Source organism: Hyla sarda, chromosome 8 (assembly GCF_029499605.1).
Source record: "Hyla sarda isolate aHylSar1 chromosome 8, aHylSar1.hap1, whole genome shotgun sequence".
NCBI classification, from domain to species: domain Eukaryota; kingdom Metazoa; phylum Chordata; class Amphibia; order Anura; family Hylidae; genus Hyla; species Hyla sarda.
In genome coordinates, this window is record NC_079196.1 from 71366585 (window position 1) to 71393883 (window position 27299).

At 44.0% G+C, this 27299-nt stretch overlaps 1 protein-coding gene across 5 annotated transcripts in view; it reads right to left on the reverse strand.

The window, feature by feature from the left end:
• The window catches only part of USP40 (ubiquitin specific peptidase 40), an 81783-nt gene that overhangs the window by 42477 nt on the left and 12007 nt on the right, over positions 1 to 27299 (reverse strand). Inside the window, exons 1-9 of one of the 5 annotated variants that reach the window (XM_056536517.1) lie at positions 26559 to 26611; positions 15896 to 16121; positions 14919 to 14986; positions 11870 to 11983; positions 10584 to 10748; positions 9139 to 9285; positions 6335 to 6478; positions 3883 to 4011; positions 2223 to 2306 (exon numbers count right to left, since the gene is read on the reverse strand). In XM_056536517.1, the coding sequence (XP_056392492.1) occupies positions 2223 to 2306; positions 3883 to 4011; positions 6335 to 6478; positions 9139 to 9285; positions 10584 to 10748; positions 11870 to 11983; positions 14919 to 14986; positions 15896 to 16100 (1056 nt within the window). In that variant the 5' untranslated portion in view covers positions 16101 to 16121; positions 26559 to 26611. Of the gene's footprint in view, positions 1 to 2222; positions 2307 to 3882; positions 4012 to 6334; positions 6479 to 9138; positions 9286 to 10583; positions 10749 to 11869; positions 11984 to 14918; positions 14987 to 15895; positions 16122 to 24125; positions 24495 to 26558; positions 26612 to 27299 lie in introns of those variants that run through there. The other 4 variants (XM_056536520.1, XM_056536516.1, XM_056536519.1 and 1 more) reach the window with 4 other exon arrangements.

A 27299-nucleotide genomic window follows, 5' to 3' on the forward strand; every position in this document is an offset into this window, starting at 1 on the left:
TGACGTACAGTATAGAGTTCCATCGCCGGCGGCCAGCAACAAAGAGGAGGAGGGCAGTGCTTGCGGGTGACACATGTGAGTAGTACCCCCTCTGGGCTGATAATTAATTGGGGGGGAGTAGAACAACACTGGCGGGTAACATGATTTGGTGGGGGGAGTAGAACAGCGCTCGTGGGTCACATGATGTGGGGGGGGGGGGGTGGCGGTGAAAGAAATACCGTTATATACTGTGGAACCGCCATAAGTTACAAAAATACAGTGATACACATATTTGAGATTTTAGACTTGCAGTAGCCATGTTTATTTATGCATTTTTATTTAAAATACTCTACTAGGGGCAAATATGTTTATAGTCGTGCTTTCTCTGTCCCATCCTGCCAGTCAGGCTTGATTGACAGCCTAAGTGAATGTGAGAGCAAGTGGTTCGAGGAGGGGCCGGGGGATGAGGTAGAAAACCTATTTCATGACATTGTGGAAACTCTTAATTTTGTCCAAGGTTATAGAGTAAAGGGGATACGTGAAACAACAGGAGGTATCAACTGTACTAGTGGGCACAGGTATAATGGGGATAATCATATTTAGAGACTCTGTCACCTCTGAAAACCCTACTTAAGTCTTTGGTTATAAAACATTGATCATGAATCTGTAATTTATTATCTTTCTATTAGGGATGTCCCGATACAGATACTAGTATCGGTATCGAGGCCGATACTCGGCATTTGCATGGTATCGGGGACTCGTTTAATGTCCCCGATACCATGCCCGATACCTGGTGCCGTGCGGCGCTGTCCCGTTCTCCCGATCGCATCATTGCGTCCTATGGAGGAGCATGTGACACATGTATGTCACATGCTCCTCCTTAGGACGCAAAGAAGCGATCGGGAGAACGGGACAGCGAAGCGGCAACACCCGAGGACAGACACAGGTGTGTGCTGTCTATATAAGGGGGGGGGGTCTGCTGTCTATAAAGGGGGGGGGGGAGCTGCTGTCTATAAGGGGGGGCTGCTGTCTATAAGGGGGGGCTGCTGTCTATAAGGGGGGGCTGCTGTCTAGCTGCTGTCTATAAAGGGGGGGCTGCTGTCTAGCTGCTGTCTATAAAGGGGGGGTGCTGTCTATAAGGGGCTGGCCTGCTCCCTACAAGGGGGGACACTGCTCCCTGTCTACAAGGAGGAGGGGGCCCACTGTCTACAAGGAGGAGGGGGCCCACTGTCTACAAGGAGGAGGGGGCCCACTGTCTACAAGGAGGAGGGGGCCCACTGTCTACAAGGAGGAGGGGGCCCACTGTCTACAAGGAGGAGGGGGCCCACTGTCTACAAGGAGGAGGGGGCCCACTGTCTACAAGGAGGAGGTGGCCCGCTGTCTACAAGTGGGACACGGGGGGGGGCTATCTACAAGGGGGGGGGCCTGTTGTCTACAAGGGGGGCAAGAGGGGGTGCTGTCTACAAAGGGGGGGGGGGCTGTTGTCTACAAGGGGGACACGGGGGGCGCTGTCTACAGGGGGGACAAGAGGGGGTGCTGTCTACAAGGGGGGCCCTGTCTACAAGGGGAGGCTGCGGTCTACAGGGGGGCTGCTACTAATGTCTGCAACTATCTATACTACCTACAAGGGGATACTACCTACTATTAAAGGAAATCTTACAGCAGAGTCACCTGCACTAACTTGAATTTATAGGTAGATGACCCGGTTTCTACCACTGCTCACCATGTGGTCATCTGTCTCACGACCAATGCAAATTCCCTGTTCTGTCCAATGGAGAAGAGAGAAATCTTGGCTCATACTACAGCAGGCGCCTCCATTGTACACAACAAGGACCCACATATCATAAGGTAAGCAGCACCAGAAACCGGGTCACCCTGTTGTCAGATTCCCTTTAAAATAAAAGTACTCGTACTTGGTATTGGCGAGTACTAGAATTAAAGTATCGGTACTCGTACTCTTTCTTAAAAATGGTATAGGGACATCCCTACTTGCATTATTCTGCAAACACAGGAATCATACTCTGTTATATTGCAAAGCCTAGTGGACCTCTCTATTCATACATAGTACTATGCCTAGTACAGTGTCTGAGGTGGTATTGTATTGCATGTCTCTTTCTTTCTTTTTTTTTTTTTTTTTTTTATTTCATTCTGCAATTGTCCTTTGCAGCTCCTGTTTAGCAAATAATCTGCATATTACTGGAGAAAAAAATCTATTGTTTCCCTTTTTAGGTTAATGTATTTACCTCTGCAATAATGGTTGCAAGTGTAACAGCAGGACAGTCTTGTTCATCCCCTATATCGCCAGATCCTTTTCTTTTATTCTCTTCCTATATAGAAATCAATGGGACAAATCAAATCAACATTATGAAACTAGTATTGGTAAATATAAGCAAGTGTTTGTAAGTATATATATGTGTGTATAATATATATATATTACACATGCATACATACACACACACTTGCTCATTTTCTTCCATTCATGAAATTCTGATCCAAAAAAACAGGTAGGAGTAACAGTTACTAGAACGCTGACGATAATCTAAATATGATTGATGGCCTACCCACAGGGCACAGACACCTTGCACCCCTGCAGCTTTTCACAGCCAGGGTACCAAAACTACACACTGTACGGGAGCTGAAAGCCTCGGCTCTGTACATTGTTAATAGGGGGTGTACAGACCCTTTTACTTTAATGGGAGCTGTGCTGCAATATTCTGGTGCTACCAATACATTGTACAAAACTTTGGCTTCCGGACCCCATACATTGTTTATTTGCGGCACCCGGCTGCGCTGATCAGCTGGCGTGCAGGGCGTCTGTGTCCTGTGGGCAGGCCATTAATAATTTTATAATAATATACCATAAATTTAAAAAGACATGGCCACATATCCACAGATTATACATTGATCTATTGCTTATCAGCACAATTTAAACAACTAACATCAGGTAGTCATTCATTTTAATTAATATGTATAATCCAACTTTCCACTTCATGGCCACCTGATAAAAACGGGTCCCAAAGTTAAATGGAGTGGCGCAGATGGCGCCAGTGACTCTGGCTCTAGGCCATGCCACTCCAACCACAGACAGTGCCACAGCAACATTATGGGAACTGATGTTGTGGTGATGGTGCACTTTCTTCCCCCACCCCAGCACCACACCATTTAAGTTAGGACCCATTTGAATCAGAAGGGTGTGAAGTGGCAAGTAGGCTTATAGAGCATGACCAAAATATATACTATCTACCTGATGTTAGTAGTTGAAATTGTGCTGAAAAGCAACAGATATAACATGTGGATGTGTCTTTCTTTCTAAATTTGTGGTACCTTTATTATATATCTTTGACTTGTTCAGAGGGATTAGAGATTTTACAGACACCTCTGATGCTCCTTATCTCCAGTGGAAATAAGATTAAGACAAATTAAAATCCATTCTGCCACCAAGAAACATCCACCAGACCCTGTCAATTGTCAGCAGATAGCACTTATTTCTATAAGGTTAAAGGGGTACTCTGCCCCTAGACATCTTATCCCCTATCCAAAGGAAATCGGATAAGATGTCTGATCGCGGGGGTCCCGCCGCTGCAACCCCCCACGGCTGTTGCGCCTCCTCCTACAGACATGAATGGAGGGGGCATGGTGTGACATCACGAGGGGTGTGGCATACTGTTTAGAATACCGGGTGCTGCACGGACATTGTGAAGGGTCCCAGCAGCGGAACCCCCGTGATCAGACATCTTATCCCCTATCCTTTGGATAGGGGATAAGATGTTTAGGGGCGGAGAACCCCTTGAATGACTATGCCATGCTATGGCCAGCTTTAGGACACAAATTGGACCAACCCATTCACATTAACATTGACATTGACATTGTCACTTATTTAAAACTAGAAATAGACACAATTACCTGACAACTCCAGTGTCCCAACTCATCTACATCTCTTATGTACACATGATAATGGCCCCCATAACATCCTCCCTTGTGTATGATAACTGAAAAGAGCTCATACATTTGCACTGAATCCTCCAAATGATTCTAAAAGAGAAAAGATACACAGTGGATAACAATGCAAACAGAGAGGAAAAACAAATGCAAGCACAATTTAAAAGGGTGTTTCCCTTCTGAAATATGTGAGACATATACATACAATATGACATATCTGAAAGGTGGGGGTCCCCTCCTTTCCATTTAGTTTGCTCTGATATTGCTTGACAAGCAGTCCTGATCTTTAGAGAGGTACTTCAGCATTGGAAGAAAAAAATCATACATTGCTGGGGCAGAATAAAAGCAGAAATTAAGAAAGAGAGAGAAAGGGAGGGAGAGAGAAGAGACAGAAGGAAATCACAACAAAAAAGAGAGAACCAGAATCGATGATTGGGAACACCATAGAGGCACCAATAATGAAATAGGCGCGAACACACAACAGAAGAGAGCTTGGCCTAAGAGTAAGTCAGAGGTTACCCATCACATAGAACACAGTCTTAGTGAAGGGGTCGCATAGTGAGAAGATTCCAAAAAGTATAGCCGAGGTACAACAACATGTTTGTCCTGGAGGTTGTCAGAGTCTGTCTTTTTCAATTTTATTTAACTCCCAACAGTATATGATTTTTTTTATTATTATTTTAAATACCGGAATACCACTTTAAAATTTTTATTGAAAACACAGCTGCAGTTTTCCTGTTAATCACATCATAGTAATTATAAAATAAAATAAAAACTAAAAAGGAGCCAATGCTAACAAATCAGTATTCATTATGTAACTACACTACTCAAAAACATAAAGGGAACACTAAGATAACACATCCTAGATCTAAAGGAATGAACTAATCGTATGAAATACTTTCGTCTTTACATAGTTAAATGTGCTGACAAATTTATCAACCCATGGAGGTCTGGATATGGGGTCACACTCAAAATCAAAATGGAAAACCACACTACAGGCTGATCCAACTTTGATGTAATGTCCTTAAAACAAGTCACAATGAGGCTCGGTAGTGCATGTGACCCCCCCCCCCACGTGCCCGTATGACCTCCCTACAATGCCTGGACATGATCCTGAAGAGGTGGCGGATGGTCTCCTGAGGGATGTCCTCCTAGACTAAAGCATCCGCCAACTCCTGGAGAGTCTGTGGTGCAGCGGATGGAACGAAACATGATGTCCCCGATATGCTCAATAGCATCAATGCCTTCCTCTTGCAGGAACTGCTGACACACTCCAGCCACATGATGTCTAGCATTGTCTTGCATTAGGAGGAACTCAGGGCCCAACCGCACCAGCATATGGTCTCCAAGGGGTCTGAGGATCTCATCTCGGTACCTAATGGCAGTCAGGCTACCTCTGGCAAGCACATGGAGGGCTGTGTGGCCCCCCAAAGAAATGCCACCCCACACCATTACTGACCCACCGCCAAACCGGTCATGCTGGAGGATGTTGCAGGCAGCAGAACATTCTCCACGGCGTCTCCAGACTGTCACATGCTCAGTGTGAACCTGCTTTCATCTGTGAAGAACACAGGGCGCCAGTGGCGAATTTGCCAATCTTGGTGTTCTCAGGCAAATGCCAAACGTCCTGCACGGTGTTGAGCTGTAAGCACAACCCCCACCTGTGGACGTCGGGCCCTCATACCACCCTCATGGAGTCTGTTTCTGATCGTTTGAGTGGACACATACACATTTGTGGCCTGCTGGAGGTAATTTTGCAGGGCTCTGGCAGTGCTTCTCCTGCTGCTTCTTGCACAAAGGCGGAGGTAGCGGTCCTGCTGCTGGGTTGTTGCCCTCCTACGGCCTCCTCCATGTCTCCTGATGTACTGGCCTGTCTCCTGGTAGTGCCTCCATGCTCTGGACACTAAGCTGACAGAAACAGCAAACTTCTTGCCACAGCTTGCATTGATGTGCCATCCTGGATGAGCTGCACTACCTGAGTCACTTGTGTGAGTTGTAGACTCCGTCTCATGCTACCGCCAGCATTCAAAAGTGACCAAAACATCAGTCAGGAAGCATAGGAACTGAGAAGTGGTCTGTGGTAACCACCTGCAGAACCACTCCTTTATTGGGGGTGTCTTGCTAATTGTCTATAATTTCCACCTGTTGTCTGTTCCATTTGCACAACAGCATGTGAAATTGAATGTCAATCAGTGTTGCTTCCTGAGTGGACAGTGTGATTTCACAGAAGTGTGATTGACTTGGAGTTACATTGTGTTGTTTAAGTGTTCCCTTTATTTTTTTGAGCAGTGTAATTTACTATGTCTATTAGCAAACTAAAGGTAACAATTCAGGCAACCAAATAAATGATGCAGATGTTCTTGCACATTCAAATTCATAAAACAAAATTGAAAATAAAAATTAACCCCTTTCAAACCTGCTCACAAAATGGGCGGATGTTGAGGCGTGTAGGGAAGGAGTAGCGTGAAGTCTCTTTATACCGTTCACACTTTGTGAAGTCGAAGTTGAACCTCAGAAGAGATATTGTAAGGAAGGGTGGTAATTTTCCCAGCTTGGCCGACTGTAAAGACAAAAGGATAACAGAATAAACATTTAAGCACAAGCAGGAACTTCTGATTGTAGACCTTAAAATAGAGAGGAGCGAATAAGAACGCTGTAATCGATTCTCACAGTCTTGAAAAAAAGGTTCTGCTTTCCAAGTTCCCCAGGTTCCCTGGAAAACTCGATCACTTGGAAAGTGGAACTACTTTTTCAAGACTAAAGCCAAATTCAATGTTGAATCTTACTTATGTCTACTCATTAAATCTGTCACATAGCCAACAAATTCTTGATCAGTTATGATTTTCCGTACAAAGATGGAGCAATTTCATAAGTATGGGAGTCCCATAGGGCTTATTGCTCTGCCTGATGGATCCTGTGATAACAAGAGCAATAACTTTTAAAATAGTTTCCTCCCCCCCAAAACACTGAGGATGGAAAGATCTGAAACATTTTCCATGTCACCTTTCACTGTAATGTAATGTGATGTAAAGAAAGGCATTACTGGGAAATGATCTGCACAGAACTGAAAATCTAAGCTTAGTCTTAGCCCTAGTGGCCAGAAAGCAAACTGCAAATTTTCAAAATGATTATAAAATATAAGATAGTAAATTTAGAAGAAAAAATATAAATCACCAAAAATATGCCTAAAAATATGTAAAAACCTGATTTAACCCGATAACGACCATGGACGAGTATAGATGTCCAGGTTGGCGGCCGTTCCCGCACCAGGACGTGTATACTCGTCCATTATTCTCGTGGGTGCTGCCCAGTGCACCCACGAGATCGCGGCAAGGACTCGGCTGTATCACACAGCCGGGACCCTGCTGCACTGCCAGGACCGAAGTAAACTTCGGTCCCGGCAGTTTTAACCCTTAGAGCCGCGGTCGGAAATGACCGCGGGCTGTAAGTGTTATGACAGAGGGAGGGGGCTCCCTCTGTCTCCTCTGCAGCACCCCGCATCGCGATCGCGGGGTGCTGTGTGTAATACGCGGCTGGCCGGGGCCTGCCGCACTGCCGGGAGTGAAGTTCACTTCACTCCCGACAGTTTAACCCTTACAGCTGCGGTCAGAAGTGACCGCGCGCTGTAAGGAGTTCTGACAGAGGGAGGGGGCTCCCTCTGTCTCTCCTGCAGCACCCCGGAGCATCGCGGGGTGCTGCTGCATACCTGGGCAGCCGGGGGTCCTACAAAGACCTCCAGGTCTGCCCTGGGTATTGCCTGTAGGACGTGCCAGAGGCACGTCCTGATATGCTGCCTGCTAGTTAAAACTGGCAGGCAGCATATAACTGCAATGCTTTGGAATACTAAGTATTCCAAAGCATTAAAAAGTGTAAAAATAAGTAAATAAATAAAACAAAAGTGTAAAAATAAATAAAAATGTAATAAAAGTATAAAAAAATATATATATATATTAAAAATACATTTCTTAAATTAATCTAATAAAAAAAAATGCATAATGTGTAGAATCGCATTGGCGGACATCCGCAGCATGTAATATGCTGCGGATGTCCACCATGTGATCCTACACATTATGCAGCAGTCACGGTAATGAGCTTGCTGCTGCGGCTGGGTAGCTTTGTGTGTCCACTCATAGCGGCGGATTTTCCGCCAGCAGTCATGAGCGGACACACTGAGCAACCCAGCCGCAGCAGTGATGGATATATTCGCCATGAGCGGGTGCTTATTCCCACAACATGGCGGATATATTCATCAGGAGCCTTAACTGTCACAGACAGACGCATTATACTGCTAGCCGACCAAGGACCAATCAGAGAGGTCCCTGGTCCAGCCAATAACTTGTAGGGGTGCGGTATATAAATGGGGTCACTTGTGGGGGTGGGGGTACTGTTCTGCCCTGAAAGCCAAATGGCGCTCCTCTCCTTCTGAGTCCTACCACGCGGCCAAGGAACCATATATGGCCAAAGCGGGGGTATTTCCGAACATGGGACAAGCAGCTAAATAAAATATAGGGTGCATTTCTTTCAATATCAGAAGTGATGTACAAAAAATATGCCCCCCAAATGATGCATTTGTGAAAAATTGCAAATTTCCAATTTTTAACACTGACTTTGTAATAATTCCTGCCAAAAAACTATGGTGTTAAAATACTCACTGTACCCCCTAGCGAATACCTTGAGGGGTCTAGTTTTTAGAATGGGGTCATTTGGGGGGGGTGTTCCTATGTTCTACTACCTTTTAATTTCTGCAAACCTTGCATAGCACATAAAAAAAGATGTACTTTTCAAATTTTCAAAATTTCAAGTTAAATTGTTAGGCTTCTAACTAATTTAAAATGTTAATTAAAAACTAAAAAATGACGTCAAAATAAAGTAGACATCTGAAAGTATAAGTTTCTTAAACTATTTGGTCAGTAAGTATAAATATGTGCAACCTATTAGTGTTAAAATAGCAAAAAATCTTAATTTTTTGTAAAAATTTCATGATTTTTTGCATTGTAAAAAAAAACTACAAATGATATCGGCTTACTTTTACTATGTACATGAAGGACAACTTGTGACAAAAAAACAATGTCAGAATTATCGTGATTGGCTAAATGTTACCAGAGTTATTCTCTAATAAAGACAGACATCCCCGATTTGAAAAAACAGGCCTGGTCTTTCAGGGGCGTACAGGTTTATTTGCATTGGTCCTTAAGGGGTTAAACAAAAGAAGCACGGTACCTTGGCAGCAGGTACAAGTCTGTCACAGGCCCCACAGCGGTACAGGTTGTCTCCGTCAAAGATTTCTTCTTCCACATACATGCTGTATAAAGATTCCTCTAAACTGTTCATGTCCTTCACAGCTACTGTAAGATCAAGGAAATCTTCCTGTGTATAGGTAGAAAGAATTAAAAAGTCATTAAAGAGCACGGTAGATTGTTTTGCACATTTGTTACATTATTTAAACACACTGGGGGAGATTTATTAAAACATGCCCAGAGGAAAATTTGCTACGGGCAACTATGCAACTTTTCCTCTGGGCAGATTTTGTTAAATCTCCCCCACTATTCATGCATAAAAAGTTATTAATTGGACAACAACATGGATCTCTTGTCTTTGCTGGTCAAGTTCTTTTCCACAGTGCCTACTATTAATGTCTACTAACTGGTAGAGACAAAATATCACACACAGCGGTAGTGTGCCACGCATTCAATCATCAGGTGGTAATGAGCACATTTTGCACCGCAAGTTGTTGCTGTTTTGAGATTTTTCACAAGTGAAACATGCGGCCAAAAAACAAACTACAAAATCTCAGCACACTAGCTACTGAAGATGCCATCCTTTACTGTAGGGTTACACGTGCCGTATTTTGCTGCGTATTTTCCTACCCACTGAAGTCAATGGGTAGCTGCATGTGTGACCCTACCTTAAAGGGGTACTCCGCCCCTAGACATCTTATCCCCTATCGAAAGGATAGGGGATAAGATGTCAGATCGCGGGGGTCCCGCCGCTGGGAACCCCCGGGATCTCGGCTGCAGCACCCACCTGCTGCGGCATTTGGAAACGCTGGTGGCTTCGGCTCCCGACCACGGGGACGTGAGATCGTGACATCACGACTCCGCCCCCATGTGACGTCACGTTCCGCCCCTCAATGCAAGTCTATGGGAGGGGGCGTGACGCCCCCTCCCATAGACTTGCATTGAGGGGCGTGGCATGACGTCACACGGGGGTGGAGTCATGACGTCACGATCTCCCGTCACCATGGTCATGAGGTGTTAGGATGAAAGCCTCCAGCGCTGCCGGAAGCCGCAACAGGTGGGTGCTGCAGCCGAGATCCCGGGGGTCCCCAGCAGCGGGACCCCTGCGATCAGACATCTTATGCCCTATCCTTTCGATAGGGTATAAGATGTCTAGGGGCGGAGTACCCCTTTAAAGGAAAACGAAAAAGCACATACAGCTCATGCCAATAAATAAATAATAGAAGGTGGCAGTAACAGGTTTACCTTTATGGGACAACATATATAATGTATTAATACTCAACTTCCCTCATCAGTCAAAAGTAAAAGTTTGGAATAAAATGTTTCTCCATCAAAGTCATACTGAGGCCTACTTTTTTTAAACGTAGTTTTAGCTAATTTTTGGTAGGCTATCTTGAACGTAGTCAACGAGGGTCCAGTGGATCTCACCTGCCTTTCGCTGACATGTCCACATTCTTGGCATTGGATACGGTTAACAATTGTGCCATGATATAAGTTCTTGATGAGATTATGGCCAGAAGTGCCCTCCAGAGAGCTTTCCAAGGCACTAAACAAAATGCGGTTTAACTCCTGGACATCATGCTGGCCAGTTGCCTGCAAGAGTCAAAGTAAGAAAAGAAGGATAAAGAACTGTCAATAACACAGAGGGGAACATTTAAAGGGCATCTGTCAGCTGTATTTTCTGATAAAAGTTGCAGACACTAGGCTGTGACACTTGAGCATCTTGGATCCGCCTCCTTGACAGTAAGCTAAGAAACAAAAAGGTGATTTTATAAGTTTGGCAACCACGATCAGCTCCAGGAGAGGTACAGTTTACTTTAAAGGGGTACTCCGCCCCTAGACATCTTATCCCCTATCCAAAGGATAGGGGATAAGATGTCAGATCGCCGGGGTCCCGCCGCTAGGGACCCCCGCAATATAGCAAGCAGCACCCACCTGTAACTGCTTCCGGAAGCGCTGGAGGATCTCAGGCTAACTGCTCCCGACCAGGGGTACGGAAGATCGTGATGTCACGACTCCGCCCCTCATGTGACATCACACCCCACCCCTCAATACAAGTCTATGGGAGGGGGCGTGACGCCCCTCCCATAGACTTGCATTGAGGGGGCGGGGCGTGACGGCAAATGGGGGTGAAGTCATGACGTCACGATCTTCCGTCCCCCTGGTCGGGAGCAGTTAGCCTGAGATCCTCCAGCGCTTCCGGAAGCAGTTACAGGTGGGTGCTGCTTGCTATATTGCGGGGGTCCCTAGCGGCGGGACCCCGGCGATCTGACATCTTATCCCCTATCCTTTGGATAGGGGATAAGATGTCTAGGGGCAGAGTACCCTTTTAATAAATCTATCCAACAGTGTCTGCAGCTCTTAGCAGCAAGATGCACTACATAATGAGGGACATCAAATTAAAACTAGTTGATGAAAATTTTAATGGACCATACGTTAAGAATCAGAGAAAGTATAAATCTCCCAAATGTAGCAATATCAACAAATGGTTCTTACATGCTATATTTTCATACAGGAAAGGAATACAGAAAGTCTGCAAATAATTCTAAAGGAAATTAAGTTTTAGGAAGTAGAGTAAAAAAAAATGGCAGGAATGCCATTGGCGTCTATAACGGATATGTGACACTCATCTTTCTATCTTTTTTTCCATCTGTTTTTTTTTATTTTTTATAAAAAGAAACGAACACCAAACCAATGCATAAAGTCAAGAGGACCTCATTATTATCCCATCCAAAGCTGATTGTAAGCTCGGAGGTTGAGGCAGCCTGCTGATCCACCAGGAGGAGTTGTGCAAACAGTCTCTGTAACTGCAATGGAATGATTCGAACCTGGAAAAGAACAATATGTCCAGAGAAATTTACGAAAAAATAAGCCAGCTGACAAAACATGTAAAATATTTCTGATACATCTCTTTCCTGACATTCATAGCAGCATAGTCATCTATTGTCTCCACATTTTACAAGTTACCCAGACAAAACTCAGCTAAATGGAAACAGACACATCTGATATGGCTATGTCTAAAAGGCTATTCCCCAGCAGTATAACAACCTGCTAATTAACATGATGGTGGTTTACTGTACAAATCAGGTGACTGGTTCCTTAAAGTGATCTTGCAAGGAAATACAACATAAGCCAAAGTGGTAACTAACAAATGCGAATGCCTTGCACTTTAAAGGGATTTTCCTTCTAATAACATTCCTCCCACTCATTGACAAAAAAAATAAATGAATACACCAGACAGAAAGTTCAGATAGCTGCAAAAGCTGGCATGCAGATATATAAAGGATCACAGGTGTGGTCTGACTAGACACATGCAATGGTTCCCCAGATCATGAACTAAAGAGAAAAGAAAAAGACAGCATGGAATAAATTGTACAGCCACAATCGAGCAAACATAAACCTTTGCCCTAATATTGTAATAATTCAGTCAACTTTAAATTAGTTGGGGATATTTCTCAATCTTCTCTCTTCTATATTGAGTATATCATGAAAAGACAGCTCTATCACTATAGGCTAGATGGTGTCTCGTTTTCTGCTTGTTGCCATGGTCTACATCCTGAAGGCAGTTTTTGTCTTCTGATCAGGCATGCTTATTCGCTCTGATCTCCTCACACACTGTGAATATACAGTCATATAGACTGCAGTATACAGCTGCTATACTGAGCTATCAAACCCTTCTGGAAGTATATTACATTGTAGTAAATATGTATGAGGAAGTCTGGATGAATATTCACTGGCCAGGATGAGGTAAATATAAGTCATATAACATTATGTACTGCTCCAACTGTCTATATTACAGTCTGTAACACTAAATTCACTAGGCAGGGAAGGGTATTATTCGCTATAATGACTCTGTATGGAGAGAGGAGAGATAACTTTACCATTATGAAGATTACATTTTCCTGATGGATGGCTTACACTGCGCAGCATAGGAATGAACTTTTGAACTAATGACTGCTGGGAAATGGTGTTCAAAGCAAATCATGTGACAGTCTGCAGCTCTGCCCACCACACAGATTTTTATATAAAACAGGGAGAGGATAAAAAGAAGACAGAGCCAAATAAATAAGGATTTGTTTGCATTATCTTTTAGAGGCAGACTTTTATTTTTATTAAACCTAACAAAATATTAAGTTTGCTGTGAAAAGTCAATCATGGTAAAACACTTTAAGGTGTATTTACACGTACAGTATGCTGAGCATATTTGATGAGCAGGATTTGAAGCTGCAGATGTTATGCAGCAGATTTCAATGTAAACTAAATGACTGAACACCAAAAGTAAAGATGGAGGGAGGCACTCTAGAAAGCAACAGCGTTTTATTCAGGTATGGTCACAGGATACAATAAAAAAGGCCAACTGGCTATTTCACGCACACCTGTGCTTAATCATGACCAATGATCATAGGTCATGATTAAGCGTAGGTGTGCGTGAAATAGCCAGTTGGCCTTTATTGTATCCTGTGACCATACCTGAATAAAACACTGTTGCTTTCTAGAGTGCCTCCCTCCATCTTTACTTTTGGAATTACTGGACTTTTGTCTCTGTGGGAATGAGCACCGGTACGAGCACAGCCCAGCCTTGACTCCAACGTGTTGGAAGCAGTTCACACTATCCGCGGTCACTGGTAAGCGGCAGTGCCAACACACTTTCTTCTATTGTGGAATTAAATGACTGAACACAGCTTCAAATCTGCAACTTCAAATATGAGCAGGATACTGTATGTGTAAATAGACCCTTAAAGTGTACCCGTCACATTCAACAAAAAACATATTTTTTTAAAATATTACTCAGTACTTAATCCTGACCATGTACATCTAATTTTATGTGTCTAGCACCTTTATTTATTTATTTTTTATTACTCACTATTCTGAATTATTCTCAAAGGGAGGGGCGTGGTCTCACTGTGCAGGTCTCCGCCCCCTCCCTCAGTATGCTGTCTGCACACATCTCCCCTAGCATTAGCAGAACTACAACTCCCAGCTTGTCCTCACTGATACAAGCTGACACAAGCTGACAGTGGGAGGATTTTTTTAGCGGGACACAAGGTGACAGTGGGAGGATTTTTCCTCCATCTGTGAGCCCTGCGCTCACAGCTGTCAATCAAGGAAGTGTGTCCATGACATAGGTGAGGATGCATGGACACAGCAGGACTAGTATGTGTCCAAGCAGGCAGGTGGGGGGGGGGGCAGCTGTGGGACTGGCTTTTTCTGCATAAAATACTGAAAATTTTCTAATGAAAGCAATTGCAAAACCTATTGGTTATACATGCTTTACAACATATCAAAAGTTTTTGTATCTGACAGTGCCCATTTAAAGAGTACCTGTCATTTGGAAAAACTTGTGACATGGAGCCAGGAGAGAATGCACTGAGCACAGACTTCTCCTGGTTCGTTCTTCTGAATGGTGAGGGTCTGGACAATCAGACCCTGACTGATCCAAACTTTGGACATGTCGCTAGGACATGTAAAAAGTTTTTCCAAATGACACTGGACATTTTAGATAAATTAGCTTATCTACAGTGTAATGACTTGATGCATTTTATAGGGTGTATACACACTGCTTGGCAGTGTGCATTGTCGTATGCCAACTGGATGCCATAGGAGTGTCCTTTTGGCATCTGGCAAGGGTCGATGGGAGCTGGATGTCACTGTATTCTTATTATATAGTGTTCTACATTTAGTACAATTTAAATACACAGTCCAATAAACAAAACAGGACACATTCCCTCTTATAATGAATACACAGCAGGAAAATGATAGTACCTTGGAATTTGGGACATCTTTCTCATCTAATGATCCAAGCTCTTCAGGGCTCAAGGCAAAAAGGGCTTCTATTGAAACACAATCACCAATGAGTATGAATCAAAAATGCTCACTCACGGTAACATTTCTGGGATCTTAATACAGTAAACTTACTTTAATCTAGCATTGGATAATATAGAAATTGAGATAGCCTGTCAGTTGTTTCTAGTATATATTTATTATGGATAATATGGTGTACCTGCACTATATGTTATGCATTGCAGCGATGTTCCACCTCGGTTGCTGAAAGGCTGAGCCCACTGTCATGTAAGAAGCCGCCCAGAGCTTCTTACATGACAGTGGACTCAGCCTATCAGCGGCCGAGGCGGAACATCGCTGCGACTGATGATAGGCTGACGGCTGTCCGACGTTCCCGTCCCTAGCGTAAGGCAGACGTCGAAACATGCGTAAGTTTATTTTGTTTACCTTGCGTCTGCGCCGGCAACAAACAGCACGAGGAGGGCAGCGGGTGACATGTGAGTATTCACCCCGATGGGGGCAGCGCTGGGCTGATAATTAATTGGGGGGGGGGGGGGGGCAGGAAATACCATTATTTACCGTGGAACCAACCAAAGGTAAAAAAAATACCGTGATACGCAGATTTGGTCATACCGCCCAGCCCTATTTCTATCCCTTCCTATTTCCAGGCTCTCTGCATACTACCAATGACTACAACCATTCTTCTTTACACCGAAAAGGTGAAAACTTAAAAAGTGTCCGTTATTTAAAAACTTGTCAAAAGTTTTGATCGGTAGGGGCTCAGTGCTTATACCCCCACTGGTCATTAGAACGAGTACACTACACTCCCGGACGCACAGTGATCTCTGCCCTAGATCATTTTCAGAGGCCTTTATAAAAAATAAAAAAGCTATCTAAATGGTTGCTATGGGCAGCTGCACCACTCTTCCTCTACAATTCTTCAAATATTCCTAATGTACCTCGGAATTCTGGAGTGAAGAGTAAAGTCTGCAACAGGGAGTTAAGGTAACAGGTGCTTCCCTGGTTCCTGAGGCCACTTAATCTGGTTTCTCCCCTTGGTTCCAGTATTTCAGAATCTTTGGGTTTTGTTTTCCTGCCATTAGTGGTTGTACTGTTTGAAAGGAATGAGAAGTCTTCATCTTCTTCAAACAGGTCCCCAAACATTTCTGATCAAAAAATGTAAACCTGAAAAAAAAAAAAAAACATACAACACATGTAAGCACACATTAATGGGTGTCTATGGGGGAGATTGACCAAAACCTGTCCAGAGGAAAAGTTGTCCAGTTGCCCATAGCAACCATTTAAATTGTTTCTTTAATTTTTCACAGGCCTCTTTAAAAATGAAAGAAGCAAGCTAATTGGCTGCTATGGGCAACTGCACCACTCTTCCTATGCACAGGTTTTGATAAATCTCCCCGTATATGTATAGATAAGCCCTACTACTGACAAGTAGCTGTATATTTCCACATAACTGCATTTCAGTCATACAGCCCAGCCATTACAACTCTAACCTTATTCTTTCACAGTGGCTGAGCCTGTGTTAGATTCTGTGTGTTGTCCTCCAAACTACTGAAAAATTATGACTTAGGCCCCTTCAACACTGCTGTTGTGACCCAGCAGGCAGCGGACGTCAGGAAAGAAGGGGAGAATAGCGGGAGAAAAATTAGTGCATGCAAAGTTCTTTTTCTCCTGCTAAAAAAAAAAAACGGTGCCCAACGGACCCCATTATAGTCAATGGGATCCATTGGGACCCATTGTTGCCTGTTGTCCCCCGTCCCAATAACAGATGTTAAAATGCACCTGTCACCAAATAAACTGTTCTAAACTAACTCAGGTTATGTTCCCCAACTACTCCTAACACCCCTCCAACCCTTAAAAAAAATTTCAGAGCTTTAACCCCTTAAGGACTCAGGGTTTTTCCGTTTTTGCACTCTCGTTTTTTCTCCTTACCTTTTAAAAATCATAACCCTTTCAATTTTCCAACTAAAAATCCCTATTATGGCTTATTTTTTGCGTCGCCAATTCTACTTTGCAGTGACATTAGTCATTTTACCCAAGAATGCACGGCGAAACGGAAAAAAAAATCATTGTGCGACAAAATCTAAGAAAAAACGCCATTTTGTAACTTTTGGGGGCTTCCGTTTCTACGCAGTGCATATTTCGGTAAAAATTACACCTTATCATTATTCTGTAGGTCCATACAGTTAAAATGATACCCTACTTATATAGGTTTGATTTTGTCGTACTTCTGGAAAAAATCATAACTACATGCAGGAAAATTTATACGTTTAAAAATGTCATCTTCAGACCCCTATAACTTTTTTATTTTTCCACGTACAGGGCGGTATGAGGACTCATTTTTTGCGCCGTGATCTGAAGTTTTTATCGGTATGATTTTTGTTTTGATCTGACTTTTTGATCACTTTTTATAAATTTTTTAATGGTATAAAAAGTTACCAAAATACGCTTTTTTGGACTTTGGAATTTTTTTTGCGCGTACGCCATTGACCGTGCGGTTTAATTAATGATATATTTTTATAGTTCGGACATTTACGCACGCGGCGATACCACATTTTTATTTTTTTTACACTTTTATTTTTTTTATGGGAAAAGGGGGGTGATTCAAACTTTTATTAGGGAAGGGGTTAAATGACCTTTATTAACACTTTTTTTAAAAAATTTTTTTGCAGTGTTATAGGTCCCATAGGGACCTATAACACTGCACACACTGATCTTTTACACAGATCACAGGTGTGTATTAACACGCCTGTGATCAGTGTTATCGGCGCTTGACTGCTCCTGCCTGGATCTCAGGCACGGAGCAGTCATTCGCCGATCGGACACCGAGGAGGATGGTAAGGGCCCTCCCGGTGTCCGGTCAGCTGTTCGGGTCCCGAACAGCCCGACTGAGCAGCCGGGTCACTTTCACTTTCACTTTAGAAGCGGCAGTCCGCTTTGACCGCGATCGGCGATGTGTGGTATTAGCCGCGGGTCCCGGCCGTTGATGAGCGCCGGGACAGACGCGATATGATGCGGGATCGCGGCGCGATCCCGCTTCATATCACGGGAGCCGGCGCAGGACGTAAATATATTTCCCAGCTAGTGCAATTTCCCAGCAGGAATGACATCACTGAAGCCTGCTGAGGACCGCTTCTGCCCTCACATGGTTGCAGTGCTGTGATGTGAATCGAAGACTTCAGGTTCTGTGCATGTTTCAGCCAGTGTTGCTATCAGTGTGGCTCTCCTGCAGCTTTCAGTCTGTGCAGCTTTCTGTGAGAATATGTGGAGCTTTCACTTTCTGTACAGCTGTCAATCAAGCTCAGTGCAATGAAGCACTTCCTGAGTTTGGACTCCTGCCAGGCCGGGAGGAGACCAAACTCACTATTAATTGTGGCAGGGACCAGAACAGAGCCACCTAGTGGCCGTTTTTTATATTACATTTTAAACATATTTACCGTATATACTCGAGTATAAGCCGAGTTTTTCAGCACGATTTTTCGTGCTGAAAACACCCCCCCTCGGCTTATACTCGAGTGAACTCTCCACCCGCAGTGGTCTTCAACCTGCGGACCTCCAGAGGTTTCAAAACTACAACTCCCAGCAAGCCCGGGCAGCCATCGGCTGTCCGGGCTTGCTGGGAGTTGTAGTTTTGAAACCTCCGGAGGTCCGCAGGTTGAAGACCACTGCGGCCTTCGACATCATCCAGCCCCCTCTCACCCCCTTTAGTTCTGTACAGTATTCGCCTCCGCTCGGCGCTGGTCCGGTGCTGCAGGACTGTCCGGAGAGGAGGTCGTCCGGTGGGATAGTGGTTCCGGGCTGCTATCTTCACCGGGGAGGCCTCTTCTAAGCGCTTCGGGCCCGGCCCCAGAATAGTCACGTTGCCTTGACAACGACGCAGAGGTACGTTCATTGCCAACGTACTTCTGCGTCATCGTCAAGGCAACGCCTCTATTCTGGGCCCGAAGTGCGGAGAAGAGGCGCCCCCAGTGAAGATAGCAGCCCGGAACCACTATCCCACCGGACGACCTACTCACCGGACAGCCCTGCAGCACCGGACCAGCGCCGAGCGGAGGCGAGTACTGTACAGAACTAAAGGGGGTGAGAGGGGGCTGGATGATGTCGAAAGCCGCAGTGGTCTTCAACCTGCGGACCTCCGGAGGTTTCAAAATTACAACTCCCAGCAAGCCCGGACAGCCGATGGCTGCCCGGGCTTGCTGGGAGTTGTAGTTTTGAAACCTCTGGAGGTCCGCAGGTTGAAGACCACTGAGGGCGGATGATGACAAGAGGATGATGAAGGGGGGGTGTGGAATGATGAAGGGGGGTGGGGATGATGACAAGGGGATGATGAAGGGGGGGTGGGATGATTACAAGGAGATGATGAAGGGGGGTGGGGATGAAGACAAGGGGATGATGAAGAGGGGGGGTGGGATGATGACAAGGGAATGATGACAGGTGATGATGATGAGGGTCTGGATGATGATGAGGATGTTAATGACGGGTCAGGATGATGACAGGGGGGGGATGATGTATTTCCCACCCTAGGCTTATACTCGAGTCAATAACTTTTCCTGGGATTTTGGGTTTAAATTAGGGGTCTCGGCTTATACTCGAGTATATACGGTATGTTGTTAATTTTAAAAGCAAGTGAATGGGAAAGTGTCTGCTAATTACACAAGGAACACTATATTAAAGTTTTATTTGGTGACCGGTACTCTTTAAGGCTAAGTTTCCACTTGTTTTTTTTTTTTCTGGCAGTTTTTGGAATACAGCCACTGCAGTTTTTGAGCCAAAGCCAGAAATGTATTATAAAGGAATAGGACATATAAAGGAAGAACTTACAATTCTCCTCCCTTATGGATCCACTTTTGTCTTTGGCTTAAAAACTGCAGTGGCAGATATCCAAAAACTGCCAGAAAAAAACCAAGTGGAAACAGCCTAAAGGCAAAAATAAAAAAAAGGGAGCCAAATGGCAGTTTTCAGACAGTGCACAAGGGCAGTGTGAAAGTAGCCTTAACGGGAGTTAAGTTGTCACAATTTAGCCCAACTTAGGTTTCTTAGAGAAAGCAACTATGGCTAGTGTGTGATGATCTACCCCTAAAAACTACCACTAAAACTGAACTTTAGAATGACTTTAGCTTGTGTTGTGGTCTCCAATATAATAAATGGGTTAGTGTGAGGAGCTCCTAGTAGTGATAAATTTCAGGAAATGTTACATTATTTCCAGTACAAGGAGAAACGTTCTGATTCCTCTACGGCTGGGTTGACACCACGTTTTTCAAATACGGTAACCGTATACGGTTTTCCGCAAAAAAATGTATACGACCGTATCCGAAACCGTATGCATAGAGAATGCATTGTAAACCGTATTCCCAATATTGTGTACGGTTGCATCCGTTTTGCCTCGGATACGGTTTTGCCGTTTTTTCAACCGTAGGCAAAAACGCTGTCGACCACGTTTTTGCCTCCGGTTGGAAAACCGTATGCGAAACGTATGTGGTTCTTTTAACATTGTTGTCTATGAGAACCGTACACGGAATTTCAGAATACGGTTGCAGACGGTTTTTCTAATCCGTTTTTGGAGTTGACACATGCGCAGATTGGAATTTCAATAGAACAATAGTAACTTTATTAAATTGCTGGAAAACTAATTCCAACAAAATAGCAAAACCGTTGGCAAAAACTGATGCAAACGGATAGAACCGTACGGGGAAAACCGTATACGTTTTAATTTGGAGTCATACGGTTGTATACGGTTGCATACGGTTTTTGCCATATGTTTTTTAACGGAAAACCGTATACGGTAACCGTATTTGAAAAACGTGGTGTAAACCCAGCCTACTGCAGTGCTTTCCAGCCAGGGCATCAGCTGTTTCAAAGCTACAACTCTCAGCATGCCTGGACAGCCAAAGACTGAAATAAAAGCAAATAGACTGTGTCCTTTAGGGGTTAAATGGCTTTGCTAGTACATTAAAATCTTCCTTAGCAGACACCTCCCAACAGCGGACAGATTTCTATTCCCTGGCAGAGTCCCATAAGACAATGTATTTGCACCCTCCGAATAGGGTCATTCCCAATAGTGGATGTGGACACACCCAATAGGGGACAGAACACACCCCCCCTCCTCCTGATTCCCCTGTGCCAAATCATTCCCCCCTTTATTACCTTCTGTGCCACATCACTTCCCCTTGACCCCCCCCTGAGCCATTTCATTCCCCCTTTATTACCCTCTGTGCAAATTCCTCACCCCTCTTTTCCACCCCCTGTGCCATTTCATTCCCTCTTTATCCCCCTGCCCAATCATCACCCCCTCACCCCTTGTGCCACATAACTTTTCCCCTTCCTTCTTCCCCGTTGTTCTTCTTACCTGACCAGCAGGTGCTATCAGCGGGTTTGACGCTCTCCTGACGTCCTCTGCGCTGCACTTACTGAGAGCAGCAGCGGTGGCTACGGGTATTGCCTAGTGACATCAGGAGTGTCACTCATCAGTCCCCGCAGCCACCGCTGCTCACAGCCTCTCAGTAAGTGCAGCGCAGAGGATGTCAGGAAAATGTCAAACTGCTGAGAGCCCCTGCACCAGATGGGCAGGTAAGAATAATAACAGGGGAAGGAGGGAATGGGAATGGTGATGTGGCACAAGGGGGGGGGGGATTTGGCACAGGGCACAAGGGGGAGGTGATGAATGTGGTAAAGAGGGGGTGAAGAATGTGCAGAGAGGGTAATAAAGGGGTAATGAAATAGCATGGGGGGGGTCAAGGGGAAATGATGTGGCACAGGGGGTAAGGGGGGCATAAAGTGGCACATGGTATAAAGAGAGTGAAATGGCACAGGGGGTTCAAGCGGGGGGGGGGGGGGATGAAGTGGCATTAGAGGGATCAAGAGGGGAGTTTAAAAGGTACTAGGAGATTCTACTGTAATACTGCTTCTTGTTATGTTTTATAGGTAATTACACTCTGGAGTGAGTACAGTACAGTATTTGGTCATATTTTTGAGCCTTTTTTTCCCCAATAGGGGACATCTCTCAATAGTGGACAGTTCTTTTTCCCTGTGAGTGTCCGCTATTGGGAGATTCTACTGTTATGTGGGCTGTGCACCGTTTCACATCAAATCCTATTTGTGCCTCATTAAAGGGGTACTCCGTGGAAAACTTTTTTTTTTTAATCAACTGGTGCCAGAAAGGTAAACAGATTTGTAAATCACTTCTATTAAAAAAATCTTAATCCTTCCAGTACTTATTAACTGCTGAATACTACAGAGGAAATTATTTTCATTTTGGAACACAGAGCTCTCTGTTGGCATCACAAGCACAGTGCTCTCTGCTGACATCTCTGTCCATTTTAGGAACTGTCCAGAGCAGCATATGTTTGCTATGAGGATTTTCTACTGCTCTGAACAGTTCTTATGATGGACAGAGATGTCAGCAGAGAGCACTGTGCTTGTGATTCAGCAGAGAGCACTGTGTTCCAAAAAAAATAAATTCCTCTGTAGTATTCAGCAGCTAATAAATACTGGAAGAATTAAGATTTTTTAATAGAAGTAATTTACAAATCTGTTTAACTTTCTGGCACCAGTTGATTAAAAAAAAAAAGTTTTCCAACGGAGTACCCCTTTAATGAAGACTGAAGAGGTAAATCACATAGGGGGAGATTTATCAAAACCTGTACAAAGGAAAGGTTGCCCATTTGCCCATAAGCAATCAGTCAGATCACTTTTTATTTTGCAGAGGCCTGGTTTAAAATGAAAGAGGGATCTGATTGGTTGCCATGGGCAACTTCTTCTCTGGACAGGTTTCGATAAATCTCCCCCATATTGTACATTTAGTATCTATACTGACTGACCCCAGTGCTCATACAGGCTGCAGGGGACATAACATCTAAGGGACATGACCGGCATGGTAGCTTTTCCCCAACCCCAAAAGCAAACATGAAAGCTTTCACTTTCCAAGAAGGAAATAAACCCAATACAGTGATCCCTCAACTTACAATGGCCTCAACATACAATAGTTTCAACATACAATGGTCTTTTCTGGACCATTGTAACTTGAAACCAGACTCAACATACAATGTACAGACAGTCCAGTTCTGCGAAACGTGTCAATGGCCGGAAGAACCAATCAATCAGAATGGGCATTTACTGGTAAAACCCATGTATTACTGAAGTGCATACATTTACTGGTGTCTGGTAGCGCCCCCTACAGTACAGGGAGGTATTACATGTTCTGTACTACTCTTTACCTGTATTACTGAAGTGTATGCACTGACTAGCTGTCTGGTAGCGCCCCCTACAGTAGAGGGAGGTACTACTTGTTCTGTACTCTTTACCTGTGCCAGGGTTAGCTGCTCCTTTGGACACCAGGTGAGGGCGGCTCCATGTTACTTTTTTAGGACGTTGCGTGTACTGTACAGGACCCTGAAGAAGATCCTCTCCTCTACATAGACCAGCATTTCCCAACCAGGGTGCCTCTAGCTGTTGCACAACTACAACTCCCAGCATGCCCGGACAGCCTTTGGCTGTCCGGGCATGCTGGGAGTTATAGTTTTGCAACAGCTGGTGGCACCCTGTTGGGAAACACTGACAGACAGTGATAAGCAGCTCTTTCTTACTTTTATATGTAAGGATTTGCTTTATCTATATTAGTCATCTACTTATTTTTCTTTAATCCTCACCTTTTCCTATTTTTGGATGACATTTTGGTGGCTTCAGAACCAATTACCAGGTTTCCATAGAGTTCTGGTCTCAACATACAATGGTCGTCCTGGAACCAATTAATATTGTAACTTGAGGGACCACTGTATAACAGTATTCCCCAAGCTATTGCTCCCGAGCTGCTGCAAAACTACAAGTCTCAGCATGCCCTGACAGCCAGAGCAGATTATATCTCAGTGATCCCCAAGTCTATGGCTGTCTGGATATGCTGGGAGTTGTTTTGAAAAATCTGAAGGATCACAGCTTGGGGATCAACGAGATACAATTATGATAACCGGAAAAGATGCTAAAAGAGCTATCTAGTGATCAGCTGTCATATACTGAATGTGTTCATACAGTCCCTGCTTGTAGCAAATCACAGCTGTATATCAGTCGTGACATAATGAAGTGCAGCGACTACACGTCCTCTATACATCTACATTACATATAACCCGTGTACACAGAACAGATGGACGGCACGGCCGCACACCGATCAGCATGCTTTACCTGCCAGCAACGCGGCCAAGCGGACAGATAAATTGCTCCAAGAACCAGATCTGCTACCTGGGAGCCGCCATCTTTGTTGTCTATACTGTCAATCTGAGAGCGCTGCTGGGAAATGTAGTCTTAGTGTACGAAGATGCTGCCATCAAACACGGCCTAATGAACTACAATCCCCGGCATGCCGTGCGCTGCCCGGTTTCAGGAAATAGGACAGTATCAGTGGCGTAGCATCAGGGGTCGCGGCCCCTACACTACAATTAGATAACTGTTGCCTTCGCTGTCCTCTCTGTATGAGTGGAGCGCTGCTACAGGCAAGCACATTGCAGGGATTACATCGGGCTGTGTGTGAGGACCTTCCGTATCATTACCATGTGATCAGTCACATGGGTGGGAGGAGCTTGACGGCTGTGTTGTGCAGTCCTGAAGTTACTGTATTGGAAAATGTGCTAACAAGGTATAGTACACACACACTCCTATATATTTATATATATATATATATATATATATATATATATATATATATATACACACACACATATACTGCAGGTCACACATATCACTATATACAATAAACACACATACTGCAGGTCACACACATCTCTATATACATCACACACATACACTTCACACATCACTATATACAACAAACACTGCAGGTCACACACATCACTATATACAACACACACAAACACTGCAGGTCACACACATCACTATATACATCACACACATACTGCAGGTCACACGCATCACTATATACATCACACACATACACTTCACACATCACTATATACAACAAACCCTGCAGGTCACACACCTCACTATATACAACACACACAAACACTGCAGGTCACACATCACTATATACATCACACACATATACTGCAGGTCACACACATCACTATATACATCACACACATACACTTCACACATCACTATATACAACACACACATATACTGCAGGTCACACACCTCACTATATACAACACACACATACACTTCACACATCACTATATACAACACACACATATACTGCAGGTCACACACATCACTATATACATCACACACATACACTTCACACATCACTATATACAACACACACATATACTGCAGGTCACACACATCACTATATACAACACACACATACACTTCACACATCACTATATACAACACACACATATACTGCAGGTCACACACATCACTATATACAACACACACATACACTTCACACATCACTATATACAACACACACATATACTGCAGGTCACACACCTCACTATATACAACACACACATACACTTCACACATCACTATATACAACACACACATATACTGCAGGTCACACACCTCACTATATACAACACACACATACACTTCACACATCACTATATACAACAAACACTGCAGGTCACACACATCACTATATACAACAAACACTGCAGGTCACACACCTCACTATATACAACACACACAAACACTACAGGTCACACACATCACTATATACATCACACACATACACTTCACACATCACTATATACAACAAACACTGCAGGTCACACACCTCACTATATACAACACACACAAACACTACAGGTCACACACATCACTATATACATCACACACATACACTTGACACATCACTATATACAACACACACATATACTGCAGGTCACACACCTCACTATATACAACACACACATACACTTCACACATCACTATATACAACAAACACTGCAGGTCACACACCTCACTATATACAACACACACAAACACTGCAGGTCACACATCACTATATACATCACACACATATACTGCAGGTCACACACATCACTATATACAACACACACATACATTTCACACATCACTATATACAACACACACAAACACTGCAGGTCACACACATCACTATATACTTTACACACATATACTGCAGGTCACACACATCACTATATACATCACACACCCATATACTGCAGGTCACACACATCACTATATACATCACACCCCCATATACTGCAGGTCACACACATCACTATATACATCACACACCCATATGCTGCAGGTCACACACATCACTATATACAACAAACTCATACTGCAGATCATACACATCACTATATAATACATCACACACACATACACTGCAGGTCACACACATCACTGTATACTTCACACACAGGCACACTGCAGGTCACACATATACATCACACACACACAGAGTACAGACCAAAAGTTTGGACGCACCTTCTCATTCAAAGAGTTTTCTTTGTTTTCACACTATGAAAATTGTAGATTCACACTGAAGGAATCAAAACTATGAATTAACACATGAGGAATTATATAAATAACAAAAAAGTGTGAAACAACTGAAAATATGTCATATTCTAGGTTCTAGCCACCTTTTGCTTTGATTACTGCTTTGCACACTCTTGGCATTACCTTGATGAGATTCAAGAGGAAGTCTGAAATGGTTTTCCAACAGTCTTGAAGGAGTTCCCAGAGATGCTTAGCACTTGTTGGCCCTTTTTGCCTTCATTGGGCTCAGGTCTGGTGACTGTGGAGGCCAGGTCATCTGGCGCAGCACCCCATCACTCTCCTTCTTGGTCAAATAGCCCTTACACAGCCTGGAGGTGTGTTTGGGGTCATTGTCCTGTTGAAAAATAAATGATGGTCCAACTAAACGCAAACCGGATGCAATATCATGCCGCTGCAAGATGCTGTGGTAGCCATGCTGGTTCAATATGCCTTCAATTTTGAATAAATCCCCAACAGTGTCACCAGCAAAGCACCCCCACACCATCACACCTCCTCCATGCTTCACGGTGGGAACCAGGCATGTAGAGTCCATCCGTTCACCTTTTCTGCGTCGCACAAATACATGGTGGTTGGAACCAAAGATCTCAAATTTGGACTCATAAGACCAAAGCAAAGCTTTCCACTGGTCTAATGTCCATTCCTTGTGTTCTTTAGCCCAAACAAGTCTCTTCTGCTTGTTGCCTGTCCTTAGCAGTGGTTTCCTAGCAGATATTCTACCATGAAGGCCTGATTCACACAGTCTCCTCTTAACAGTTGTTCTAGAGATGTGTCTTCTGCTAGAACTCTATATGACATTGACCTTGTCTCTAATCTGAGCTGCTGTTAACCTGCGATTTCTGAGGCTGGTGACTCGAATGAACTTAT